Source organism: Trichosurus vulpecula, chromosome 2 (assembly GCF_011100635.1).
Source record: "Trichosurus vulpecula isolate mTriVul1 chromosome 2, mTriVul1.pri, whole genome shotgun sequence".
NCBI lineage: Eukaryota > Metazoa > Chordata > Mammalia > Diprotodontia > Phalangeridae > Trichosurus > Trichosurus vulpecula.
The window spans coordinates 378,431,393-378,457,622 of record NC_050574.1 but is presented as its reverse complement, the minus strand read 5'-3'; the positions used below and the strand labels follow the sequence as shown (position 1 = coordinate 378,457,622).

The window sequence follows — 26,230 nt, the reverse complement described above, 5'->3', positions numbered from 1 at the left end:
TCTGAAACCATAATATTGTTAATTTTTTTTGTTGAATGTTAGTCTGTCAGTGTCCTGTTTGGCTTGAATCCTGAACTTGAACCACTGCACCAACCCAAGTAATGTATGGCCCAGAACAATAGCCACTACTCACCAAAGGCTACCTGATGCTAAGAAGAGAGATCATAAGATCATAGATTTTGGGGGCAGCTAGGTGACGCAGTGAGTAGAGCACCGGCCCTGGAGTCAGGAGGACTTGAGTTCAAATCCAGCCCCAGACATGTGACATACTTACTAGCTGTGTGACCTTGGGCAAGTCACTTAACCCCAATTGCCCTGCCTCCCCCCCTCCAAAAAAAAAGATCATAGATTTTGAGACTGAAGGAAACTTCAAGGACATCTTGTATAACACCTTCATTTTCTATTTTAGAAAACAGGCACAGAGAGTTTAAATGGTTTGACTAAAGTAACAAGAGCAAGGATTCTCAGGTCTTCTGATGCCGTAGCCAGCATACTTTCCACTGACCCATGCTGTTCCTCACAGGGAATCTCTTTAGTCAGTCAATCAGTCAGTAAGCATTTATTAAATGCTGCTAAGGTTAGGTCCTTCATTAAGTACCATGTAGCTATAAAAAGCATATAGTAAGCTTGTTCATTTGATGACAATTTTAGAAATGCAAAGAATACTTAATTTGAAATCAGAGGACCTATATTATAATCCTAGATCTGGCAATATAAACTGGTACTGTCTCTTTCAGAGGCAGGGAGTCTTGAGAGTAACAGTTTAACTGTGATTCTATGAGTTAGGATTCTGGTGAGAGGAGAAGAGAAAATTAATGGAGATAGTTTGAAAGAAACTGTGAAGATAAGGAGGATAAGGGAAAAAACATTTATTGTTGGAACTGTTTTAACCTCTATCTTATTAAGAGAATTTTTGAGAAGACATTTTAATTGGTATCCTGATTAGACTGAATTAGGTGGAATTGTGCTTCCAGAAGATCTCTGCAGTTCCAGTGATAGGTTGGCCTCATGGTGTGATCTTTTTCACAACGAAAAAATTACAATTAATTGTATATAATAATAAGTATATAAGATATTATATATTATAATATAACAATTAATATATTTGTGTGATTATTATTTGTTAATTATAGGCTCTGTAACTTTAACATTTATTTAATCTTAGGAGGTTGGGAAATTTTATGTACACTCCAGAGAGAGTTGTGCAAATACTTATAAGGAAAGAGCCTTTTCATTAAATAATTATTATTTAATGAACTGAGATTTGTAGAGTAAACTGAGGCTCTCAGAGGCCCAAGGCCACACGTGTGTTAATGCAGAGGACAATGTAAAGAGAAGCTGCAATAAAGAAATGTTAAAGTCAACAGGCAGGAACTTCTAGTTAAGATAGAGATAATAAAGACTGTAGAGAAGCCAGCTCTCCTACAGTCCTCATTCTCTTCGGCCTCTCTGCAGTCTTTGACACTGATGATCATTCTTTCCATCTTGATATTGTCCTCTCTCTAGATTTTCCCAACTCCACTTTCTCCTGACTTTCCTCCTACCTATTATCTGACTGCTTCTTCTCTGTCTCATTTGGTGAATCCTCCTTCAGATCACACCCTCTAGCCATAGGTGTCCCTAAGGGTTCTGTCCTGGACCCTCTTCTCTTCTCCCTCTATATACTACTTCACTTGGTGATCTCATCAGCTCCCATGAATTTAATTGCTAACTTTATGCTGATGATTCTCAGATCTAACTATCCTGCCTCAAACAAAGCTGACCTCCGGTATTGCATCACCAACTGCCTTTCAGGCATCTTGAATTGAGTGTCCAGCAGACATCTCAATATATCCAAAACAGAACTCATTCTCTTTCCTCCAAACCCACCCCACTCAACTCCCATATTAGTGTAGAGGGAAACACTACTCTCCCAATCCCTCTGGCCTGCAACCTAGAAGTCATCCTGGATCCCTCACTATCTCTCACTCTCCATATCCAAGCTGTTGCCACCAATCTCACTTTTGTAACATCTCTCAAATGCACCCCCTTCCCTTCTCTGACAGGCCCTCATCACCTCACACTTTAATTACTGCAATAGCCAGCTGGTGGGTCTGCCTGCTTCAAGTCCCTGCTCACTCCAATCCGTTCACCATTCAGCCACTGAAGTGATTTTCCTAAAATGCAAGTCTGATTGTGTCACCTAGTAATCTCCATTGGCTTCCTATTGTCTCCAGAAGCAAATATACAAATGCTGTTTGGCATTCAAAGCCCTCCATAATAACCTAACCTCTTCCTACCTTTCCAGTCTTCTTATACTTGACTCCCCAACATGTGCTCTTTCATCCAGTGACACCGACCTCCTGGTTGTTCCACGAACAAGACCATCTCTCGGCTCTGGGTGTTTTCTGTTGTTGTCTCCCACGCCTGGAATGGTCTTTCTCCTTCACTCTGACTACTAACCTCCTTGGGTTCCTTTATGCCCCAAACAAAATCCCCCCTCCTACAGGAAGCCTTCCCCAACCCCTCTTAATTCCAATGCTTTTCCTGTTTTAATTATTTCCTATTTATCCCTTACATAACTGCTTGCTTTGTATATATTTGTTTGCATGTTGTCTCCCCCCATTAGACGTAAACTCTGTGAGGGCAGAAACTGTCTTTTGCCTTGTTTTATATCCCAGTCCTTAGCACAGTGCGTGGCACATAGTAGGCACTTAATAAATGTTTATTGCATTGAATTGGATATGCTCCAGTAAAAATATAAAAAGGACAACTTCAAATAATGACCAAGAAATTCAAAGAGAAGCAGCAGTAAACTTCAATCCACCCCAGGACTTGAGAGAGAAAGAAAGAGAGAGAGAGAGAGACAGAAAGAGAGAGAGAGAGAGAGAGAGAGAGAATAGAATATCACCAGGGAAGCCAATATGCACATTGTTAAGTGGTGCAGTAGATAAAGTGCTGGGTCTAAAGTCAGGAAGACCTGAATTCAAATCTGGCCTTAAACAATTACTAGCTATGTGACACTGAGCAAGTTACTTAACTTCTGTCTGCCTCAGTTTCCTTGTCTGGAAAATGGGGATGGTAATAACACCCACTTCCCAAGGTTGTTGTGAGGATCAAATGGGATAATAATTATAAAGTACTTCCTGGCACATAGCATTATACGAATATTAATTATTACCATTAATGGAAGCCTTCCAGGATTCTGACCCTCTAGAGGTGTTCGAGGGTCACTTGAAACCTGAAGTGCTGTTAATGTAAATGTTCCAGTGGGTTAGAAGCCTGGAGTGTTCTAATGGGGAAGCTCTATGATGCCAGGAAGCCCTTAGTACCCTGCTTGGGGCTACTCAAGGAGTCCCAATTCTTCCCTGACCCAGAACAGTTCAGAAACACCAGAAGAGAGCAGCACGCTGAACAAGGACTAGGTAGTGGTGGGCAGAGAAAGGAGAATGGGAAACCTACTAAGACTCTGAGTGTAGAAATACCAGTGAGGTGGGAAACCAGAGGAAGAAGTCCAAAAAATTGAGGTCGGGAATGAACAAGGCCTGGCCACCCCATCCAACAATGTGGGAGAAAGAAGAAACTGGCCTTTGTACTGTCCCAAACCAAGAACTGAGGTTAGAGACATGAGTAAACAAAAGAAGACTTTGAGCACAATGAAGCGATGCTATGGGCCAAGAGATACCCAAGAGTTAAGTAGAAGAGACCAACTCCAGAAAAAATACAAGTAGAGTCTCAGAGAAAAAATGGCTTGGGCACAAGGAGCTTCAGAGAAAATAACTGAAAGAAGAATAAATAGCTTAGAAGATAATATAGAAAAGCTTAACCAAGTATCAGACTTCCTGAAAATTAGAATTGAGTAAATAGAAATCTATGATCCCAGGAGACAAAAAGAAATATTGGAACAAAATAAAAAGAAAAAAGTAAACTATCTACTATGAAAAACAACATGGAAAAGAGATATAGGAAGAATTATTTAAATATATCAAATGCCATTGAAACCATGACAAAACCCCTGGATTCTATGTTTTTATGTGAGAAATCAATCAAAACTGCTCAAAACTATTAGAATCAGTGTGCATAGTAAAAACAAAAAGAAACACTAATCATCTTTTGAAAGAAACACCAAACCAAAAACTTACAAGAATGTCATGGTAAAAATCCAAAGCTCGGAGGTCAAAGAAAAAAATGCTGTAAGTAACTAGAAAGAGAGTTTAAATACCAAGCAGCCACAATCAGAATTGGCACCAACAAATTATAAAGGAGAAAAACATCTGGAATATGATATTCTGAAAGTCAAAAGATAAAGGCTTACAATAATACACTCTGAAATGTTGAGTGTGTTGCTATAGGACTGAAAATGGACCTTTATTGGAATAGGAGGCCTCTTAGCATTACTGATGAAGGAAGAGAACAGAGAAAGAACTTTGAAATGCAATCACAGAGTAACTTGGAAAGGTAAATACATAAGAGCAGTTGGAAAGGGATAATGATGATGAAGAACTTACATTCTCCTTCTAACAGAAGGAGAAGCAGTGTCTCTAAACAAACCCAATACTGACTCTTCTAATCTCTATGATATAAATATGGCTTTGATACCTGTAGCATAGGGGAGTCCATAAGAAAAGCTTTATCCCACACAGGGGTAACTTTAATGAATTTTAGTGCTACTCACAAGGGAAGGAGGAATTCAACTGCTGGCAAGAACAACCCCAGTGTGTGGCCTTTATGTCTATAATGAGCGATACATGGGGGTGCTAATGATGTTATCCGTTCTCTGGTAAAAGACTCACAAAACCCTTATTGTATGTAATTTTTAAAAATTTTTTAAATTTATTTTTAGTTTTCAACATTCGTTTCCACAAGATTTTGAGTTACAATTTTTTCCCCATTTCTACACTCCCCCCCACCCTAAGATGGCATAAATTCTGATTACCCCTTTCCCCAGTCTGCCTTCCCTTCTATAACCCCACTCTCCCCCCATCCGCTTTCCCCTTACTTTCTTGGAGGCAAGATAGATTTCTATACCCCATTGCCTGTATATCTTACTTCCCAGTTGCATGTAAAAACAACTTTTTTTTTGAGCATTTGTTTTTAGAACTTTGAGTTCCAAATTCTCTCCCTTCTTCCCTCCCCACCCACACTCCTTGAGAAGGAAAGCAATTCAACATAGGTTATACATGTATCATTACGCAAAACACTTTCATAATCATGTTGTGAAAGACTAAATATATTTCCCTCCATCCGATCCTGTCCCTCTTTATTCATTCTTCTCCTTTGACTCTGTTCCTTTTCGAAAGTGTTTGTTTTTTACTACCTCCTCCCCCTATCTTCCCTCCCTTCTATCATCCCCCCCATCCCTTTTGCCCCTACTTTCCTGTAAGGTAAGATGCCCAATTAAGTGTGTATGTTATTCCCTCCTTAAGCCAAATCCGATGAGAACAAGGTTCACTCATTCCCTTTCATCTACCCCCTCTTCCCTTCCATTATAACATCTTTTTCTTGCCACTTTTATGTGAGATTTACCCCATTCTATCTCTGCCTTTCTCCCTCCCCCGATATACTACTCTCTCTCACCCTTTAATTTTATTTTTTTAGATATCATCCCTTCATATTCAACTCACCCTGTGCCCTCTGTCTATATGTATGTATGTATGTATGTATATATATGTATATATATATTCCCTTCAACTAAAAAAAGGGATTGAAGGGCTGTTATGGAGACTTCCTCAGAGGCCCTCTTGGATCTATTTCTCCCACAGGATTGTGTTAGGATGAGCAATATCCCCCCAGGGCACTCTGTGACCTACCAACCAAATCACATAGCTTTTCTAGAGGGAGCTTCTGTGAGAAGTCCTTTTCTCCTATTCCTATTTACTGACTTCCCACTCTCATAGTTTTCTCTTAAGGGAACCCTACCCTTTATTCCAGTGGTCTCATGTCGATTAACAAAAAAACTCTGCTACCTCTCTCCAAGTCTCTAGTCACTCGAAGGAGGAAGTTTCCCAGGTTAACAATTCCATGTTGGACAATGATTCCTGGATGATTCTTGGATAATGAGGGCAGTTGCCTATTTGAGCCAAGATTTATGCATCAACCTTGTGCTGGGTTTTAACCATATCATCAGGAGAGGCATATCCATTTAGGTTATCAGGACTGACTGCTTTCTGTGTCAGAGTAGCTACTGCTTCTGTGGGAGTGGACTATTGATTATTTGGAACAACTGAGGAATCCCCCCAGTGAGATATACTTGTTTGATGGCTACATAAATTCATTCTAATAGGGCAACTTGTTGTCCCTGCGCTATCTGCAGGGTAGTCCTTGTATGAGTCAGAAGTGAGTGAGCGGATAAGCCGATAAATCCCCTAGGGCAATCCATTCATCTTCCACAATGGGGATGGTTTGGGCACCTGTATCTGTAATCTCAACTATCCAGGCTTCTAAATAGTGCCCAGGATTCTGCTGGTGTCTGTCACTGATGCTAGTCACATCTCTTTCAGCATACCTCTGTACCCCTATCCGCAGCCTGTTGTTTTACAACTGAGGCTGGAGGTGGTTACCAGGTAGATTCTTGCCATTTATACTGTTTGTGAGTCTGCCCCTGTTACTTTCTCCCCTGCCTAGAAGAGAGCTTCTATCACTGTGAGAAGAAGCCTAGGAATAGAATCCTTGGCTCCCCTGGGGTTAATTTCTTGTTCCTCAGTAATCCATCTTTTGAGATCCTGGGAGGGATGAGAGGAAAATTCTCTTGACTACTGAATGCTCTTGTAACCTCTTAGGCATCTGGCCGCTGTTGTTGTTGTTGTTGTTTGTCCTTCATTTGAAGAGGACCAATGACATCATGATATAATGGCTGACATCCAAGGGGATCAAAGGACAGATATGTGCAAAATTATTTATAGTATCATTTTTTATTGTAGCAAACAACCAAGGCAGGGTTCATCAGTCGGGGAATGGCTGAACAAGTTAGGATGTACTCTTCAATTTGGGAACAAATTATGGTCTGTCTGTATGGGGTGTGTGTGTGTGTATCTATGTAATGGAATATATTGAGTCTTGAGAAAAGATTACATGAATGAATTCAGAAGAATGAATGAAGACTTGCATGAACTGATGCAAAGTAAAGTAAGCAGAACCAGAACAATTTATACAGTGATTACAGGTTTGTAAATAAAAGTGACTTTGGAAGGTTTGAGAACTCTAATCAATGCAATGACCAAACCAGGACTACAGAGGACGATTATGACACTGAAGGTGTAAAATGAGACATATATTTGTAGATTTGACTAATGTGTGTATTTATTTTGTTTGATGCTGCTTACTTTTTTAAGAGGGTCAAGGAGCAAAACAAGCTGTAGGTAATAGAATTCCCAGTTTCAAAAACAATCCCTTTTTTCCAGCTCTTTGTGTATGCAAATGTTTGTGTTTGTTGATGTTTGTCGAATTTGGAGTTGATTTGAATTTATCAAAAAATTAAAATCCAAACCGTCTACATTTTCCCCTAACATTCCCATCGTACCATTAATTCCTCTTTTCTCTTTCAAATTTCTACAAACCCAGTAACATCAGAAAAAAATTTCAGTAGAATTAAATAAAAGTGAATCTGAAATTCCTCTACTATATGAACTGATGCCTAGAATGAGGTGAAGTGAATTTTGCCAGATTAGATAGTCTGGAAGGATTATGTTAGAAGTGCCTGGGCATGTGATGGTCCATGGGGCCATGAAGAGACAAACTCAACTAAACAGTAACAACAAAGAATAATGAAGTTTGTGTGTACAGGAAAGACTTCCAGCACCACCTCCTCACTACGTCAAATGATTTTGTTATCTACTCTTTTCAGAACGAAGAATGCATCTGCCTTATTTAGAGGAAAAGAAGTTTGGGGTTTTTTTTCTTTTTGGACTCCCTGGATTTCATCTTGTGTAGACTCCAGGTGAGGAAACTTTCTCCATCAATGCAGGTTGGCATATTCTCTCCAATTTAGAGTATTAGAGAAATGCTTCAGGGGACAAGTGTAGTTAAGTGAGTTTGCCCTAGGTGAAACCACCCATATCTGTCAGAAGTAGGACTTGAACCCAAGTTTTCATGGTTCCTGGGCCAGATCTCCATCATTCCAGAAACAATAATATCCACAGGATTTGATACCTTCCCCATCAAAAAGGCTAGAGGCCTCTATGCTAAGAAGGACTTTAGCCTCTATACTTTAACTAGGGAGGGATTTGGGGGACAGGCTGAAATTGTACAAAAATAATATCTCTGTAACTCATACTACAGTGATTAGGCATTTTTATCCCAAAGAGAGAAAAAATGAAAAGGACAAGAATATTCGGCCCTACTGACAAAGAACTGGAAACTAAGCGGGATCCCAATCAATTGAGGACCGGCAGAACGCATAGCATACGAATCTAAGTTGCCAGGGCCAGGCTGGCAGGGAGGTCAGGCAGGGAGGTCAGGGGTGATTCTTTAATGCCATCAGCTGGAGCCACTAGCGGTGTGTTTCCTCAATTATCAGCTGAGAATCAACGTAGTCAACCAGTCTTAAATAGCTTTTAAAAATGTGTATTTACTGAGGTTGTACAATAACATTTGGTACCAAAATATCTCCCCAAAGGTCTGTGACACACAATTTCACAAGAATAATTAGAGTCAAGCACAGATAGCACATGGAGCAAGGCAGTAACTCACAACTGGTTGCTAGAAGACCTTTTCTCATATTTGCTCAAGAAGCAAAGTGGAGGCCCTCTCCTTCCACCTCAGAAGGTTCCTTCTCTGCTAGAGACTCCTCAACTATAGCTCCACGGTAGTCTCAATTTTGGAAGGCCTCCCATTCAGGCTAATTCCATGCCAGGAATAATGGCACAACAAAATCCTTAGCCAATTGGAACATACCTCTTGTCATATTACTTCATCAAATGGCTTTCAAAGACTTTTCACACTTAGTCTTAAGGCCTAAGATTGATTGAGACCATGTCCTCACCGAGTTAAGGTATAGATGCTAAAATGGGATGAGTGGTTTCAAGAAAAAAAAAAGGTATCATTGAAGATTTTTTATTAAGATGCATGAAAGAACCTGACCATGACAAGTTACTATGGCGACAGGGAAGATCAAGACACAAACCCAGAAGACAATGATGTCAAAGCAGCCAGAAGCAAAGCCTCAAAGAAAAATGAGAGTTGTATTAAAATGCACAGAAGAGAACAGAGAAAAGGCTAGAAGGAATCACAGACAAGCAGGACATCATTGGAAGTAACACGCTGCATTGATTATATACTTAAAATCATTTTTTTACACGATAGATTCAGTGTGCACCATTCTTTTTTCTGTTCTACTATATACCCAGAAACTATATACTCATTTTATTTGGTGCTCATATTCAAAGAAAAAAATAATTTTTAAAAAATACGATTAACAAATTTCCCTCCCCAAACTTGGTGGAGCTTTTCCAAGGATGCCTTTAAAACATTCTCTTTTAAAGACCTCGAAGCACATCTGCAAGCGCTGCCGCAATTCACGGGTTAAAACATTTATTCTCATCGCCTGGTATACTCAGCACGAACCTCCAGCCGGGGGGAGGAGGGGCTGGGAGCGGAGGATGAAACACCAGGACCACAGCTGCCGGCGAGGCAGCCACCCCAGACTCCGCGGCCGAGGGCGAAGGGCTGCCCGCTCCCTCCTTACGTCACCGCCCAGCGGTCGCCAGGGAGACGTCCCCTTCAGGGCGCGCGTCAGAGCAGCCCGTCTCTTGGCAACGGATCTGTCTCTCTTCCTCCCCCCACCTTTTCCTCCTCTCCTCCCGCTTGCTCACCACGCCCCCTCCCCCGCTTGCTCGCGCTCTCTCTCTCGCGCTTCGCTGCACGTCGCTCTGGCGTCAAAGCGACGTCAATGGGAATGTATCAATTTGGCTCAGGCTATTGCCAGGAGGACGGACTAGCTCGCTTGGCGGAGAGTGCGTTAGTTGGGCGGGGTGGAGAGGACTAACGTGAGGGGGCGTGGCCCTGTGTAGTATCCCAGGAGCGGGGACGTAGGAGGGGGCGGGGCGGGGGCGGGGGGTCGCCCTCTGGGGAGGGATGGAGCTGTCAGTTGGCGGCAGTGAGCGAGCCCGGCAGGGCTGGAGTCTCAGTGCTGACTGGCTGCAGCGGCAGCTCGCACGTCGGGATCGGCCCGGACGGCAGGACCGGCCGCCCCATGCTCGGCGATCTCGAGCGCCGACCGGCTAACACCCTCCTCTTCTCCACGCCAGCCGCTGCCCCGCTTCTCTCGGCTCGCCGGGCCTCCCCCCAGCGCCCCGCGCCCCGAGCTCGAGACCCCGGGCTTGCGCACGGAGGTGCCACCGCCGCCCGCGCCCCGCCGCGACCTCGCCGGATTCGGGCCGCCCGGTCGGCCGCTGCCCGGCCACTATCCTCGCCCGTTCGCCCGCCGCAGACTGGAGGTGTGCCCTTCCAGGCGGCCTCGCCCCCCTCACCTCCCCCCCGGACCGCTGGGTGGGCTTTCTGCGGTCTCGCCCCTCCTCGTGCGGGGGGCCGCCAACTCGCGGGAGACCCTGGAGGAAGAGGAGGAGGAGGGAGTTAAGGTGAGCCGGCCGGGGGGGGGGGTCGGAGGGGGTCCCGAGGTTCGGGTGCGCCTGGGATGGGGCTGCCCAGCCAGAACCGGGCGGAGAAGGAGGCCGGCGCGAGGGTCTCGCGGCCCCCCACCCCCGGGCACCCCTCGGAAGCCGGCCCCAGCCTGCGGCGGGGGAAGCCGGGGAGCGGGGAGCTTCCTCCGAGCTGTGCAAGTTTGTTGCATCCTCTCTCGGGGTGCCCAGGATTGTGTGGGCTGGATGCAGCGGTGGGAATTCCTTTTGTTTCCGTGAGTAATGGTTCGGGGCTTCCCTTCCCCAGATGAGAGAGAGTGTACGTGTCCCGGCGGCTTAATGCTAACTCTGGGCTGAATGCCTGCAGGCAGAGCTCGGGGTGCTCGTCCGCAAGCACACGTGCATTTCCATGTCCCAGACACCCCCAAGATTGATTAGGCTGCAGATGGAGAAGTGAATTGGGTGGGGTGAGGAGGGGACCGAGTGCGGTGGTTTTGTCCCTGGGTGGCTTCAGGCTTCCAGGAATGTGGAAATGCCGGTTAAAGGTTGGGATTCCTCTTTGTTGTTCTGTGCGGGGCTGACCGAGCATCTTCGCTTCTGAAACCGCGAGGGCTTGAGGGAGAGGATGGTTGAGGGGCGGCGGTGAACCAGGAGGTTGATTTTATACAGTGAAATGTTCCTAGGGTTGTTTTTTTTTTTTAAGCAAAGCAACAGAGTTTGAAACATTGTATTTCTCTGTGGTGAACACAAACCTTAGATGATACTGTTATTTGAGACAGATTCATGTCTTTTGTTAAAGGAATCTGTGAATTCATTAACTGTGTTTTGAAAAGAAAACATTTAAAACCCAGGTTCGGAAGCTTACTGTGTGGGTAAATTGGAGGAGCCAGATAACAGAGTTGCAATTTCATGGATATATATGTGCCGGATCCACCTCTTATCCCATCTTTTTCTTCATGTAGGTGCAGGTCATAACAGAAGAAAATTTTATGAAGGCTCTCTAAATATTTCTAATCACAGTCGAAGCCATGGTGATCATGTCAGAATTTACCTCAGTCCCCAATTCAAGTCAGACACAGCAAAGGCCTCTCAGGGTTGGATTTTATGATATCGAAAGAACCTTGGGAAAAGGAAATTTTGCTGTGGTAAAACTAGCCAGGCATAGAGTCACCAAAACCCAGGTAGGTTTGAAGTTTGTGCAGTGGTTTCATATGTACTAAGACATTTAATCTCCTTCTTTCCAAGAAATTCTTTCTCTTCCCTTTCAAAATAGTCAAGAACCCAAGGAAAAGACTTTTTAGTGTTCCTCACAGTAATCTGTGTGGTAGGTGGTGTAAATATCATACCCCTTTTGTTGACAAGGAGACTTGCCTTTTTTTTTTTTGACACAAATTGTGACATGGATGCAGTGTTACGTGTTTGAAAACTTCTTTCAAGTGTACTAATTAGCACTTATTGGGGAGTCATTTACTTTGGTTTGTTTAAATTCTTTGGAAATTTTATCTGTCAGTCAGTGAACACGAATTTAAGTGCTTTCTATGTGATAGGCTCTGTGCTGGGGGATACAGAGAATAGCAAGAAACCACGTTTTCAGTGCTCTCAAGGAGCTAGAGAGACAACATGCAAACAATTATGTATGAACAATATGGAACAGAGGGAAGGCATTAAAGGGAATTTGGGAAAGACTTCTTTGAAAAGATGGGATTTTAGCAGGGAATTGGGAAAGCTGAGGAGGGAGAGAATTCCAGGCATGAGGGACAACCATTGAAAATGCCTGGAGACTAGATAGGGTATATCTCGTGTGAGGAACGTCAAGGAGGCCAGCTTCACTGACTTGAAAAGTCTGCCAGGGGAATAAGGTGTCAGAAGACTGGAAAGGTGGGAGGGGGCCAGATTTAAATGACTATAAACGTTAAACAGAAGACTTTATACCTGTGATATTTTAAGCACTTAAAAAATTATTTTCTATTTCTTCTCTCTTACTGTGAATTATTTAGTATAGTATTGATTTAGAATTCAGCTTGAAAAAACTGAATTATGTAAATTGTGCAGCAGTCCATCAAGGATTTTATGTACAAAGTAACATTTTTTTCCCTCTCTTCCTAAATCTACAGGTTGCAATAAAAATTATAGATAAAGCAAGATTAGATCCAAGCAACTTGGAGAAAATTTATCGAGAGGTTCAGATAATGAAACTTTTAAACCATCCTCATATTATTAAGCTTTATCAGGTGAGAAATTAGTTTGAAAAACATATGCATAGTAGACGAAATTGCATGTTGTGGTTGTAGTTGCCAGTGATCTAATCTTGCAAAGAGTTCTTAAATCCCTTGAGGCAGAGGTGTCAAACGAGGGGACCACAACACTTTGAGAAATGTTCAACAAAATAAATAAAAATACAATAAAACATAGATAAGATTACATTTTACTAAGTCAATATGCACCCATAGGGATTCTTATGTATAGATTAATGGCCCCCTTTCTTTGACACTACCGCCTTTAAAGAAAGGAATATTTTTCAGCTCTTTGTTTTCTACAAAATAAATACTGTTCTTAGTGACAATAAAGAGGTTGTTCACTTTTTCCACTTTTTACTTTTTTTGTTTGTTTTTGAGGGGGAAGGCAGGGCAATTGGAGTTAAGTGACTTGCCCAAGGTCATACAGCTAGTAAGTGTGTCAGGTGTCTGAGGCTGGATTTGAACTCAGGTACTCCTGACTTCAGGGCTGGTGCTCTACTCACTTCACTACCTAGCTGCCCCCATTCACTTTGAACTGAGTAAAAGTAGTCATAATATTTTTCTGAAAAATTATGCAGCTGTTTATGACCTAGACATATGACAATTTATGACCTAGAGTAAAATCTATTTGTTCTTCTAAGATATAGCTATTCCCCACTTGTATCAAAGACCAAATTTGCCCACCATTTCATATTTCCAAATTAGTGAGGGCGAAGATGTGGTATTAGAAAAACACTTTACTTTCTAAGGCTAAAACATAGACAGGAATCTTCAGGTTATTTGTTAAAGGTAAGACTTAAAAAGCCAAGTTTTCTTGGCTTTGAGGCCAGCTTTCTAGCCACTAAGCCACAGTAATTCTTTAGTGCGTGTAGAAAGGCAAATTTGAATATCCTGTATAGTTGGATATCTATATCACAGACATGCAGAACAAAACTAGAAACTTATCTTTGTAAATTATGATGAATTTGCTGCTCTAGTTTTGAAAACAAATGCATTTTCTTTAACTTACCTTTCTGTAGCTATTATGCAAACATTTGTCTTCCCCTTTTAAGAACATTCCAACATGATAGTTGAAAGTATTTTAGCCAAGAGCAATGAATTTTTAACTATATCCAGGGTGAGAATGTCTCACATTTTTATGTACTAATCTGTTGTTTCATTTCATTCATTTTTTGGTTGAAATGAGACCTAAATGATGCTTCAGAATAATAAATATTCATTAGAACAAAAAAAATATCAATTTCTAATTGTCCTGGCAATAAAGAATGTTTTTAAAAAATCATATGACTCCTTGGTCAGCAAGAGATTCTTTATATCTGATTTAATTTGTGTGTTTCTCTTAACTGCCTTATATAATACCACATGGACTGGAGAAGATGAAAAAGCAGTAGTTGTTCATCTGTGTGGGATATTCATATCTTCCTACAGATAATAGAATAAATACCTTAGGAAAAACTGAAGAGCAAATGGATTAGAAAATATAATAGCACTTAAACTTTTATAAAAGCAATATAATTTTGGATGCAGTGTACTTCTATAACACCAGTGGAAAATATTCAGGCTACTTAAAAAAATGAATAGCAGTAGTAGAACATTAATAAGGCTACTGTGAAACTTCTAAAAAGAGTAGCCTTCTTAAATTCATGGAGTCATTCTTGGTATTTCTGTTGTAACAGAAGTTGATTAAATTTGTGTTACTAGTTTTTCCAGGATACCCTATACCTTATGTTGTTCTAGTTGTTGGGCCATAACATTTGTAAACATTGGACTGGAAAGAGAATAGAAATCATGCTTTGATTTTACTTTATTTTTCCTCTGCCCCTTTATCCAAGTTTATTGTATTGAACTAATGCATTTCTAGATGAAAAATTTTTCTACAGTGAATTTTCTTTCCTTGTTCTTCACCATGTTCTCTCTACCTGTTGGTTGAGACTCAGAAATAGGAAATAGAGCTCCATGACATGAGTGACTTTTTGTTGTTGTTGTTATCCTGATTTCAACACCAGCTGGCACTTTGCCCAGAACATTTCAGAAATGCCTCACTCTTTCCCTTTAGTATTCTTGAACTTGATGTATCTTTTTCTCTTATTCCTTATTTATTTTACTTTTTCACTCTCCTTAAATGAGTAAACTGGGAAGACAAAAGCATCATTTCCTTAGTCCTTTTTATTACACATAGATTTTTTTAGGGTGTTGATTCACTTCTTAAGATTTTTCTTTCTTTACATTTACTACTTTGTGCACAAGGATAATTTTCTCACTAGATCTTTTTTAAAGCAAGATCTTCATTGTTGTTCTCTTTTTATAAAACAAAATTTCCCTTCCATTTTCCCTCTCCTTTCCTCCAAGAGTAACAATAGTATATGTTTGTGTTTTATTTTTTTCGAAGCCACCATTTTAAAATCTTTTTTTAAGCTTATTTCGTAATTACACCTCCTGGCATAAAGATGCCTCTAAATTTTTAAAAGGAAAAATCCAATTCCAGATCAATAAATGGAGACTTAGATGTATTATTGACATTTACTATTGCCATTGACGCACATTGAACAGTACACTTGCACAAACAGTAAGCTGTTGTTGGCAAAGACTTAGTTTATTATGTCAGCAAAGCAAATGGGGATGGAGTATTTGATAGCCATTATTTAGTTTGTTTAGGCTGTAAATATCAACCTAGATAATCTCCGGTTACCTGCTAGGTTTCTATGTAGGAGCAATATTCTAATCCCTGTCCCTGTACAAGTTACGCTGGTTTTTCCCTAAAAAATATTGAAATCATCCTTAGGACTTGGTTGGCCCAGGTCAGTAAAGACCTAGGCTGTTGTCTTCACTCCCCAGTTGCCTGAGTATAGGCAACTGAAACCGGAAACAGCCACGAATAGTGCCAGGCCCACTCTGATAGAAAACTGGACAACTCAGTCAAGGGAGCTTCACTCAGCTGAATCAACTTGAGGTGCCCTCAGTCCCTATGTCTTGCTATTGCTAGTATGTCTCCTTTTGTTAACTGTTGAATGACTTACAGGTGTCTCGGTTCTTCCCGTATTGAACCTAACCTATCAGGGGACTGGCCTGAGTCAGGCCCAGGTCATAACAGCTTCAGAAAAGAAAGTCATTAATTGCAGCAGCCCGTACTTTGAATGGCCAAAAGTAACGTGATTCTGTGCAGAATACGTGACATCTTCTGGAAAATAAATAAAATGACTGAAACAAGCCTAAATTTAGACCTATTTTCTAGAAAATTTAAGAGTTGAAAATAACTCAGTATATAGGCAAGCTTCAGTTCTTGGTTAAAAAAGAAGAAACACAATCCACAGCAGCAAACATCTTCCCATTGATAAAAATCTACTAATCATGGGCCCACTTCTGTTATTTTTGTACAATATGATTAATATGCTTTGTCTTCAGAAATGAATTTATTGTAGATTGTGCTGTTGCAAGTAATGCTAACTAATCTCTTATTTTGCATTTCTCAGGTTATGGAAACAAAGGATATGCTTTACATTGTCACTGAATTTGCAAAAAATGGAGAAATGTTTGGTGAGTTTCTTTTTTTGGTTGGTTACTTTTGGTAGGGAGAAAGAAAATCTAACTCATGCAGAAAAGCTTTTGTAGGGGAAAGGGAGGAGGAAGAGGCCGGCCAGTGGGACTCCCATCTCTTGAGCACATATAGTGTCCTGCTTGCCGCAGGCCCGTGTGAGGAGGCTGAGCATGCCCAAAGGATTGGGACTCCCATTGGCCAGCTCTGCCATTACATGTAGTTAAATAAGATTTCAGTATTAGAGATATCAGATTCGGGTGAGTAGTTAAAGTCATTACTAAGAATTCAAAGAAATTTACATCTGTATATTTAATCTTGTCTACTGATCCCTAGATTATTTAACCTCCAATGGGCATCTGAGTGAAAATGAAGCAAGGAAGAAATTCTGGCAGATTCTTTCAGCAGTGGAATACTGTCATAGCCATCATATAGTTCACAGGGATCTCAAAACAGAAAACCTTCTTTTAGATGCCAGCATGAATATCAAGCTAGCAGGTAAGAAGAGTTAAATGCTTTTTAATATTACAAAAAGCTTGGATAAATAGCATGTATAGTTGTAAAAATGTGAGAACAAATGATAACATCGTAATATAATTTATATGATACTTGTTTCTAAGCACTGTGGGTGGTTTTCCTAAAAATGCATATCCTCTGACATTTAAGCCTTAATATTATTCTTATTTTTTTTCTCACAGATTTTGGATTTGGGAATTTCTACAAGTCAGGAGAGCCCTTATCTACATGGTGTGGAAGTCCTCCATATGCTGCCCCAGAAGTTTTTGAAGGGAAGGAGTATGAAGGGCCCCATCTTGACATTTGGGTAAGTGTGTGTATATATGCACGTGAGCATGCATGTGTGTATGTGTGTGCACGCGCATGTATGCGCACATGTGTATTATCCAGTATTGCCATACTGTTAGGTTCTGTGCATAGTGTGACATTCACTGATCAGAGTGTTGTATTGTTACTTTTTTGTTAACAGAGCCTTGGTGTTGTGTTATATGTCCTTGTTTGTGGCTCTCTTCCTTTTGATGGGCCCAATTTACCAACTTTAAGACAAAGAGTGTTGGAGGGCCGATTCCGTATTCCTTTCTACATGTCCCAAGGTATGTAAGATCTTTGAAGATCTAGGAACTCTGATATCTTGTGATAGTTATTTTGGAGGTAAAATTTGTTCCCTGAAATACCTGCTTGGTTGTCTTTTTTGATCTGTATTTGAGTCCATGAAACCATGTATCTGTATATAGGGAATGTTTGCACTTACTAGTAAACAACATGGGCAAATAAAACTCAAAAAGTATTTTTGGTGCCCATTCTTATTAAATATGGTATTTCTTTGGGCATTGTGGGTCTCTTAAAGTATAGAAAACTAGCCTTTTTGAGGGGTGGGAAATTAGAAGGGCATTGCTTATCTATAAAATGAAGGTGTTGAACTAGATCATAAAATTTATAGATTTAGAGCTGGAAGAATCATTAGAGTTCATTTAGCTCAATTTCCCCTTTTATAGTCTCTATAGACCTCTATAGTTTAACTTAAATACCAGGAATTAGGAATTCATAATAAAACCTGATCTGACATTTTACAGATTCAAGTTACTTTAAAAAAATTTTTTTAATCTTCAAAGGTTGCTTGAAATATAGAGTCAAGGACAGTTAAGGGGCATAGTCCTCTCTTCAAAAGCATGACATGTTTGACAGATATTGGTAAAGGCTAAGTATGCCAAGTGAAAAAACAAAACCTGAGAATATGTAAACATGGTTATAATCCTTTAGAGTGCTTCGAATCCATTATACAGGCAGATTCGTGCCTGTGAGTGCTGGCTAGAGATAGCAAAATGAGATTTTTTTTTCAGTCTATTTGGAGTTTAAAGGGTTTCTAGGCTGCTAAACTGATCCCTCTGTTTAATAGTTGTTCTTTGTGTTAGTATGCCAACTATAGTGACACAAATCAGTTATTGGTTGATATGGCTCTTTTTATTAAAATTTGCCTGTCTTTTCTCTTTTTTCCAATATCAGACTGTGAAACATTAATCCGTCGTATGCTGGTGGTGGACCCTACCAAACGAATAACCATCGCCCAAATAAAGCACCACAAGTGGATGCAAGCAGACCCTTTCCTTCAGCAGAATCCACCTCTGTCCTTTTCCATTCAGAACTACAGCTCTAACCTGGGAGACTACAATGAACAGGTGTTAGGGATTATGCAGACGCTTGGTATCAACAGGCAGAGAACAGTGGAGGTGAGCTTCCCTTCCTGGCCTGCTTCTGTTCAGCACCCTTTGCATGCTTGACTGGTGACTAATTAAATATACACAACACATTCTTTTTGAGTGAGCCAGCATTTTCAGAAAAAGCAGGAGTGCATGGGTCAAGTTAAAATGCTAACTATGATCATTTAAGGGTAAGCTAGTCCACTATTCTAAAGCATATTCTCAGTTACCAGGAATAACCCCAATGAATAATCTCAAAAGGAGAGTTCAGCTGACTTGATTAAGAAATACAAGTCACAATTCTCCTCAGGTTTTGCAAACTTGTTACTTTTTTTGTATTCCAGCCTGATGTAGCTGTATCATAAGTTCCTCTATTCTTTCTTCTAGTCATTGCAAAATAGTAGCTATAACCACTTTGCTGCTATCTATTACCTTCTCCTGGAGCGGCTCAAGGAATATCGGAACACTCAGCCACCTAACTGCTCAGGGCTTGGAAGACTGCAAAGGTCTAGGAGCTCTGACTTCAGCAATTTTGAGGTGAGAGTATAGAAAGCTTTTTTTTTAAAATATGTTTTCTTCTTCCCCAAGTTATTTCTTTTTGTCTTGACTCATATAATCCTTAGAACCAAAGGTTGTAGAACTTTTGATCTAGACCACAAACCTGGATGATCAGTTAAGACTTAATATATTTTGTTAAGGGGAAGACTTAATCTTTTTTCTTCTGCTCAGAGGTTATATAGCATTCTCCTCTTCATCACTGCTGTCTTAACATAGTTTTAGCTCCCTGACTGGTATGGCTCTGAGCATGACAAAAGCTGTGAGCTTAAGTTCTCCGCAAGATATGCCGCTCCAGATTTCTCCTATTTCATAGGATCTCTGCCCTGGTAGCTTGTTTGGAATCATTATCAAATTGGCCAGTTCATCTTAGACTCCCCACTTGTCAGGTTCAATTTAAGTCTGTTCTAGTTATAAATGGGGAAACCCCAATAATAAATGTTAATGGGGAAGATGAAGCATCATTCGTTTGTTTCTCTAACTGATGCTCATTGTTCTGAGTCCAACCTAATAGTGTTTTCCTTTTGTGTCTGGCCTGTAGATGCCTCAAGAATGCCTCACTAGTGATGCTTTCAGATCCTCTTTGCTGTACCAGCAGCCTCAAAACTTGACTCAGTCAGTGTTACAGGAAGAAATGGATTTTGATTTGAACAACCCACTCCAAGTGAGTTCTCACAAGGCCTGTTCATGTGAGGCAGTTTGTGCATTTGTTGTTGTTGTCACCAAACGACTTAGAAACTATAAATGGGTTTAGAAAAGATAATTATGTCCTTTTGTTAATTCTGGTGACTAATATTTTCTAAGACTTGGCTTTGAATGGCTTTTATATATTTAATTTTTTACAGCCACTGTTCTTCTCTGTGGAGCCCAGCTTCAATGGTCTGTTCCGAAACTGCTCCATCTCTCCCAACAGCCTGCTGGAAACCACCATTAGTGAGGAGGTTAGACAGGATAAAGACTTTGAAGAGGAAATCAAGGCCCAGAACCCCATTCACCTCCCTAGCAACACCAGCAGGAGACATACCCTTGCTGAGGTCACCACTCATTTCTGCCAGCGCGCCCCTCCATGTGAGTCAGCCTAAGGGCAAAAAAGGCCCTTTCTTTTTTTCTTTGGAACTAGGAATATTAGAAATTAAGGAAGGTCCCAGATGACAGAATAATTTTAATTTTATTTTTTACATTACTGGTGGAGAAAATAAAAGAGGACTTCATTTTATTTCCAGTGAACCTTTCATTTGGTTTTAGTGTGTGACTTTTTTTTTTTAAGTCCACTAAGGGGGCAAAAAGGGAGAGCATATGAGTCACATTATTTTGTAGCTGTAATGTCATGAAATTGGCCCATCCCTTATTAGACTTATTTTTTTTCCATGTATGTTTTTGGGAGAGTATTGAGGTAGAGCACTAGGCCTGGAGTCAGGAAGACCTGAGTTCAGATTTGGTCTCAGACATTTATTGTCTGTGTGACAAGTCACTAAACCTCTGTTTGCCTCAATTTCCTCAATTGTAAAATAATAACCCTACCTCACAGGATTGCTGTGAGGATTAAATGAGACAGTACTTGTAAAAGCGCTGTATTAATACTTGTTCCCTTACCTTTTCTGCACCTCACCCCCACTTTGTACTGCATGAGCTCGCTGTCATGGTTTCACACCCTAGTCAGTAGCTTCAGGAAAGATGTCTTGGCCTTGGAGTGACCAGTAGAGACTGAGAATAGTCTTTATGGTTTAGATTAAAAGCATCTGATAGGGACAGCCATGGCTCTGGCTTAGCACTTTGGAATGTCAGCACTTTGGAATACTTTTGTATAAAAGACAGGAAATCTTTGAAGGCCACTTGTTCATATTCCGTAGTCATGAAGCACTCTTTTCTTATTCTCAGTATCTCTCTTCCTCACTCCTACTCCAGAAAATCAAATAGAATATGGTTTTGCTGTTGACAGCACAGGAGTTGCCCTCTTTGTATTACCAAGTAGACTAAGTCCTCAGAGTATATCGAATGCTATTTTTGAAAGCCTCAACCAAATGAGCCTACCATTTACAATGTTCTCTCCTTGTGCTCTAGGTATAGTCATTTCTTCTTGTACTAGCCCAGCAGAGGGAACCAACTCAGACAGTTGCCTCACCTCTTCTTCCAGCGATGGGTCAGAAGGCCTTAGTAGCTGCCTCAATGACCAAGTGCTGATGGCTAACTCTGCCACTGTCAAAACGACCTCTCCTTTCCTTGTGGGACAGTCTGATGCTCCAGGCCTGAAGATAGAGGGATGTCTAGGAGGAGATGCTCTGTTACCTGTCAGTTTTCAAGAAGGAAGGAGAGCTTCAGATACCTCACTCACTCAAGGTAAGCTCCCCCAAATAAGTGAAAGATTTTGTGATTTCACTATTTGCTTAGAAAACTTCTTTACACACATTTTCTCATTCATGTATTACTGTAGCAGTTCTCTAGATTGGGAACTTCAAGACAAAGAAGAGCTAGATGGATTGATGTAGGTTCTTAAAGCAGTAAAAGCAGTAAGAATACTCTCAAAGGTAGTTCTAGTTATAGACCCCTTGACCTCTCCAATCCGCCTCAGTTCCCATAATTCTGAAATTGAAATGTACTTAAAATAACTAGAACTCATTCCGTGGCACAGTGAATGTTTACTAGTATACCTCAATCTATTTTGATTTCCCTACTGAATTTTAAAAAATCCAGCCGTTTGGGTGGTTAGATGTTATAACAAAACCCTGGCATCCTAAAATAAGAAATCAAGTATATATTTATTTCTTTGCTAGCTGTTGCAGGACTCTGCATTCCTAGATTCCTCTTCCCTGCCTTTTTTGTATCACTCACAACATGTCGCTTGGATTTCCTTATTTGTTTTCAAGTTGCTATTTCTTATTGACATGAGTGTTCTTTTAAATGTATGTTTAGTGGTTCTTGGGCTCCTTCCAGCCTCAAGTAGGGCCAGATTTGTAGCCAGAGTCCAAATCTTTGCTAAATGTTAGCTCTTTCATTAATTTGGGAAAAGGAGTGGAGACAGTACTCATCATCAAACACTTTCTGCCCCTTCTTGGCTTTTTCCCCTTAGTTTAAGAATTGCCTAAGATATCTTAAATACCAAGACTTACAACCAAAAGATAGTAAAATATCTTTGTTTTATTCCTCCCTAGGCTTGAAAGCTTTTCGACAGCAACTCCGGAAGAATACTAGGACAAAAGGAATTCTAGGACTAAACAAAATTAATGGGCTGGCCCGACAGGTATGTCAAGCCTCATCAGGTCGAGCAACAAGAGGATGTCTGAGCTCCCCCCAACACTATCAGCCAAACGCTTGCCTGTATAGTAGTGGAGGAAAAAGCCGGGAAGGTGGGAACCTGTTAGAGGATGTTCTTCACCAGCAAAGGTAAGATGTCAAATCAGAGACAAACTTCCTAGGTATGAATCTTACGTTGAAGTCTTTAAAAAACTTACTTCTTGCTCCATTCTCTCCTATATTCCTCTATTTTATATAATTCCGGAACACAGCTTCCTTCTCCCAAGGGAAGTGAAGTTATGATTTGGGGCATATAGTCTTTATAAAGTTGTTATTATATGGATAGAGATGAACCTATAAAATGAGATGAGGGGGAAAGGCTAGTAGGAAAGGAGAAGGCAGTAAGCATTTATATAGTACCTACTATGTGCTAAGCCTGTTACAGGCATCTCATTTGGTCCTCAAAACAACCCTTTGAGTTAGGTGCTGTTATTATTCCCATGTTATACTCTGGGAAACTGAGGCAAACAGAAGTTTGCCCTAGGGTCACACAGCTGTATTTGAACTCAAGTCCTCCTGACTCCAGGCTCATTACTCTATCACCTGTGCCACCAGCTGTCTAGTAGATAAAAATCACCATGTTTGGTAGCATCTCATGAGTTTCTATGAGAGCATAAAAATTTCAAAAGGATGAAAGAGTCAAAAATAACTTAGGTGTTAGACAATCACCGTATTGCATATTCTAAACTAATGAGCCACCAGCTTCACAAGAAAAATTAAAAAAAAAATTTTTAATTAACAAAATAAAAACTTGTATCTTTAACCTGTGTTTGTAGCATTGAGGGAAAACTTCTAAGGAAATACCATCAAGTGATTTTTCCTTCTCCCTTCTTTCTCCTTTCTACACTTGTTTAGATTGTTGCAGTTACAACATAGCACATCAGTCCCTCTGAGCTGTCCTCAGCCTCCACAGCTGCCCTCAGCACAATATATCATTTCTACCTGTGATGAAACCTACCAAATGCCCAATTCTCTTCTGACTTCAGAGCTACTAAAGGGGAACTGTGTAACACAACCTTACCTCTTCAAAGCCGGTGTCTCACCAGTGTCTTCAGCAGCCCAGCTACTAGATACTCATTTGTACATCAATAGCAACACCTCTCCAGTCACTGCTTTCTCCGAACAGCCAAATTTTGCCATATGGTCTCCAAGCTGTGATCCAGCAGTTTTGCAGCAGGGTGACTGTGAAATGGAAGACCTTACCTCTACCCAGCTGAGGAAATTTGTCCTAGTTCAATGAAAGACCTGTTATTTATTCTTTTTTCCCTCCCTCGGGGACTTCTATTGTCCAATTGCATGGGATGATTGATTCTTTGAAGCAATAATTTTAAAGTATGTGAAGAAGATTTCAGACTCAGCCAATAACTTTGTAGAAATGATAAAAGCAATACATCACGTGTTTTCGCTTTAATTTTTTTTTCTTGCACTGAATATGTAGAAAGACTGAAAACTTTTTGAAGAAGAAATAATGCAAGGAAGAATATTTTCTGGGTTGATGGGGAAGGAAAGAAAGGTGGATAAGCTGGGGCCGAGAGAATGAGTGGTACTACACTTGACAGACAATGCTGCTCTGCTGTTATGAAAAACTTCTAAGGCTGCTGGTAGTGTCGATGTATAAGGGAGAAGGCCATTCGGAAAAAAAAAGAACCAATTTTTCTGTTTTTCACAAAATTCATCATGGATTTGTGAAAACTATTACCTCTTAAAAGCAGTGGCATGCAACGGTTGATGCATTGATATAAGCATTACCATTTGTGTGTGTGTGTGTGTTTGTATAGGAATTTTTTTTCTTAGTTATTAACAATTCCTCATTCCCTAAAACATGTACGCTTTAGGTGACAACTGTGAACCTTCTGCTTTATATTTTTAAAAGTTTTAACAGTGCAACAGCAGTTAATCTTCACAGTTACTGGAATTATTATATCCTTTAAGATCAGGATCTAAGTTGTGGAGGGTTTTTTTTTCTTATTTTAGATAAGAGAATTCTGCTCAGAATTGGGTTGTGAAGCATTTCTTTGGGGGGAAAGTGAGTTTCATGATACTTGAGGAATAATACATAGGGTTTCTGTTTCTCTCACTTAAAAACTCATGGAGGTTATTTTTTAATATGCCTGAGAGGTATTTCTTAGTGCTCTGCATTTTAGTTTTGCTGCTAATTTAAGTTTTATGTATTTCATTATCAGGGTTCAAATAGAACAACTTATTTTGGGGAAAATGTGCAATAACCTGAGGTTATGATTATATTGACAAAAACATAAGGAAAATAGTATAAAAATCTTTTTGGAAAGGAATTCAGTTTTTTCCGAACAAAACCTATCTTGAAGAGAATTCTAGAAAAAATAGTACAACCTTAAGGTGTATAAATCTCTTTATTTTTTTGTTCTTGGGTAAATTAAATTAGGTCTTTTTTGGTCAGTTTTAAAAAACTTAAAACCCACAGCAAATACTGTATGTATATAGACAGAAAACATATATACACTACTTATTTTTTATATTTTGTACTACGTTTTTGTGTTTGTCTGTGTTTCCTTTCCTGATATGTAAACAAAGCTAACATTAGCACCAGTTCATTATTAAAGAGAGGCATCCCGGGCAGCCCTCGTAGTGTTAAGAGACAGAAAGGTGACTACTGAATTTTAGTAGCAGGTAATGTGCAACAAATAAGCCAGGTGGCAAAAAAGCTTTCTTGATTTTTAAAAAGAAATTGCTGCCTACATCTTATTGCTTTAATTTCTGTCTCTTTCTCAACACAGGGTGTGTCTGTAATTTTGGCTTTTTTGCAACCTGTGATATTAAATGAAAGTAATAAAAATGTTAAAGCCAAAGATTGCTCAGATTAATTGGTAATAGGGAAAAAAAGATAGGCATAGGAGATTGTTTGTTATCTCCATCATTCCGTGATTTACCTCTAATTACTAGACAGTTCTGAGTATTCATGTTACTTGAGCTTACTGCTGCTCCTCAAAGCTTCACTGTGAGGGAAAGCTGCTGGAGTTAACTTTTGCTGATTGACCTGGTGCCTTGTAGCAGAGAAAACACCAAAGTCTCATGCTGGGTTGTGAATCAGTCCTTAGAGTGGGACAGAAAAGAGAGAAGCCAGCCATTTCTGTTCCCTCCCCTCCCCCAGGGCAGCACCTTTGCTTGCCTTCATTTTTGCAGAGGTAGCAAACCAATCGAAACAAAGTAGTGATTTACCGATTAAAAAATAATTTGTTCTAATGCCTAGATCACAGGCTACAGAATCGTTTTTTGTTGTTGTTGTTTGTTTCCTGTTCTAAGCAATGAGCACTTTATTTCTGGTATTTTCTTCCCTATTGCAGTAGAACCTTTTTGACATTGTTTGGCTAATAGATAAGTCTCTGTGAATTTTGCAGATTTTCTTGACAGTGTTCTGCAGACTGCAATGCAATAGGGTATTTAAAGACACTATGTGATCTGTTTAAGATATCTATGTATATATATATATATGGTGTTTTTTTTTTTACCATGACTGAATCAATTGTTTTATTTCTTAAAATGAGAAATGTATAACAAAATAATTAGTTGATGTGTTTTTATTTAACATTGAAATAAAATTTGGGGAAAAAATTCTAAACTTTTTTTCCCCTTGTGTTTCTTTAGAAGTTCTACAGATGATTTCTTCCTAATCTGTGTTGATTTACAGATTATGAGAGATGAAAGAGATCTCTAATTTGGTCTAACCCTTCCATGCCTGCTTCTGTTAGAATGTCTTATAGCTCTAGTTCCATAAGAATTTTTCTTTTAAGAAAAAAAGCTATGCAACTGTCTCCTACTTTTAAACTGGATGTAAATTGGAATCTATGAATAGCATTCTATATCCAGGTGGTG

General features: G+C 40.0%; 1 protein-coding gene across 1 annotated transcript; it reads left to right on the top strand.

Moving 5' to 3' along the window:
* The first annotated feature begins 11,515 nt into the window (after positions 1-11,515).
* On the top strand, positions 11,516-25,969 carry SIK1 (salt inducible kinase 1). Its single transcript, XM_036746679.1, has 13 exons — positions 11,516-11,734; positions 12,668-12,784; positions 16,261-16,324; positions 16,659-16,820; positions 17,021-17,145; positions 17,308-17,431; positions 18,342-18,565; positions 18,923-19,072; positions 19,632-19,754; positions 19,936-20,158; positions 21,152-21,427; positions 22,240-22,471; positions 23,237-25,969. Exons 1-13 carry the CDS (start codon positions 11,582-11,584, stop codon positions 23,619-23,621), a joined length of 2,358 nt encoding a protein of 785 aa, XP_036602574.1. The 5' UTR covers positions 11,516-11,581; the 3' UTR covers positions 23,622-25,969.
* Positions 25,970-26,230: the final 261 nt, after the last annotated feature.

What these genes read in the sequence shown, in the direction of transcription:
- SIK1 (XM_036746679.1), top strand. Translation starts at nt 11,582, where the DNA reads ATGGTGATCATGTCAGAATTTACCTCAGTCCCCAATTCAAGTCAGACA. An exon ending in ACAGGCAGAGAACAGTGGAG is followed by an intron (nt 18,566 to 18,922) that starts GTGAGCTTCCCT and finishes TCTTTCTTCTAG; the next exon opens with TCATTGCAAAATAGTAGCTA. An exon ending in CTGCCAGCGCGCCCCTCCAT is followed by an intron (nt 20,159 to 21,151) that starts GTGAGTCAGCCT and finishes CTTGTGCTCTAG; the next exon opens with GTATAGTCATTTCTTCTTGT.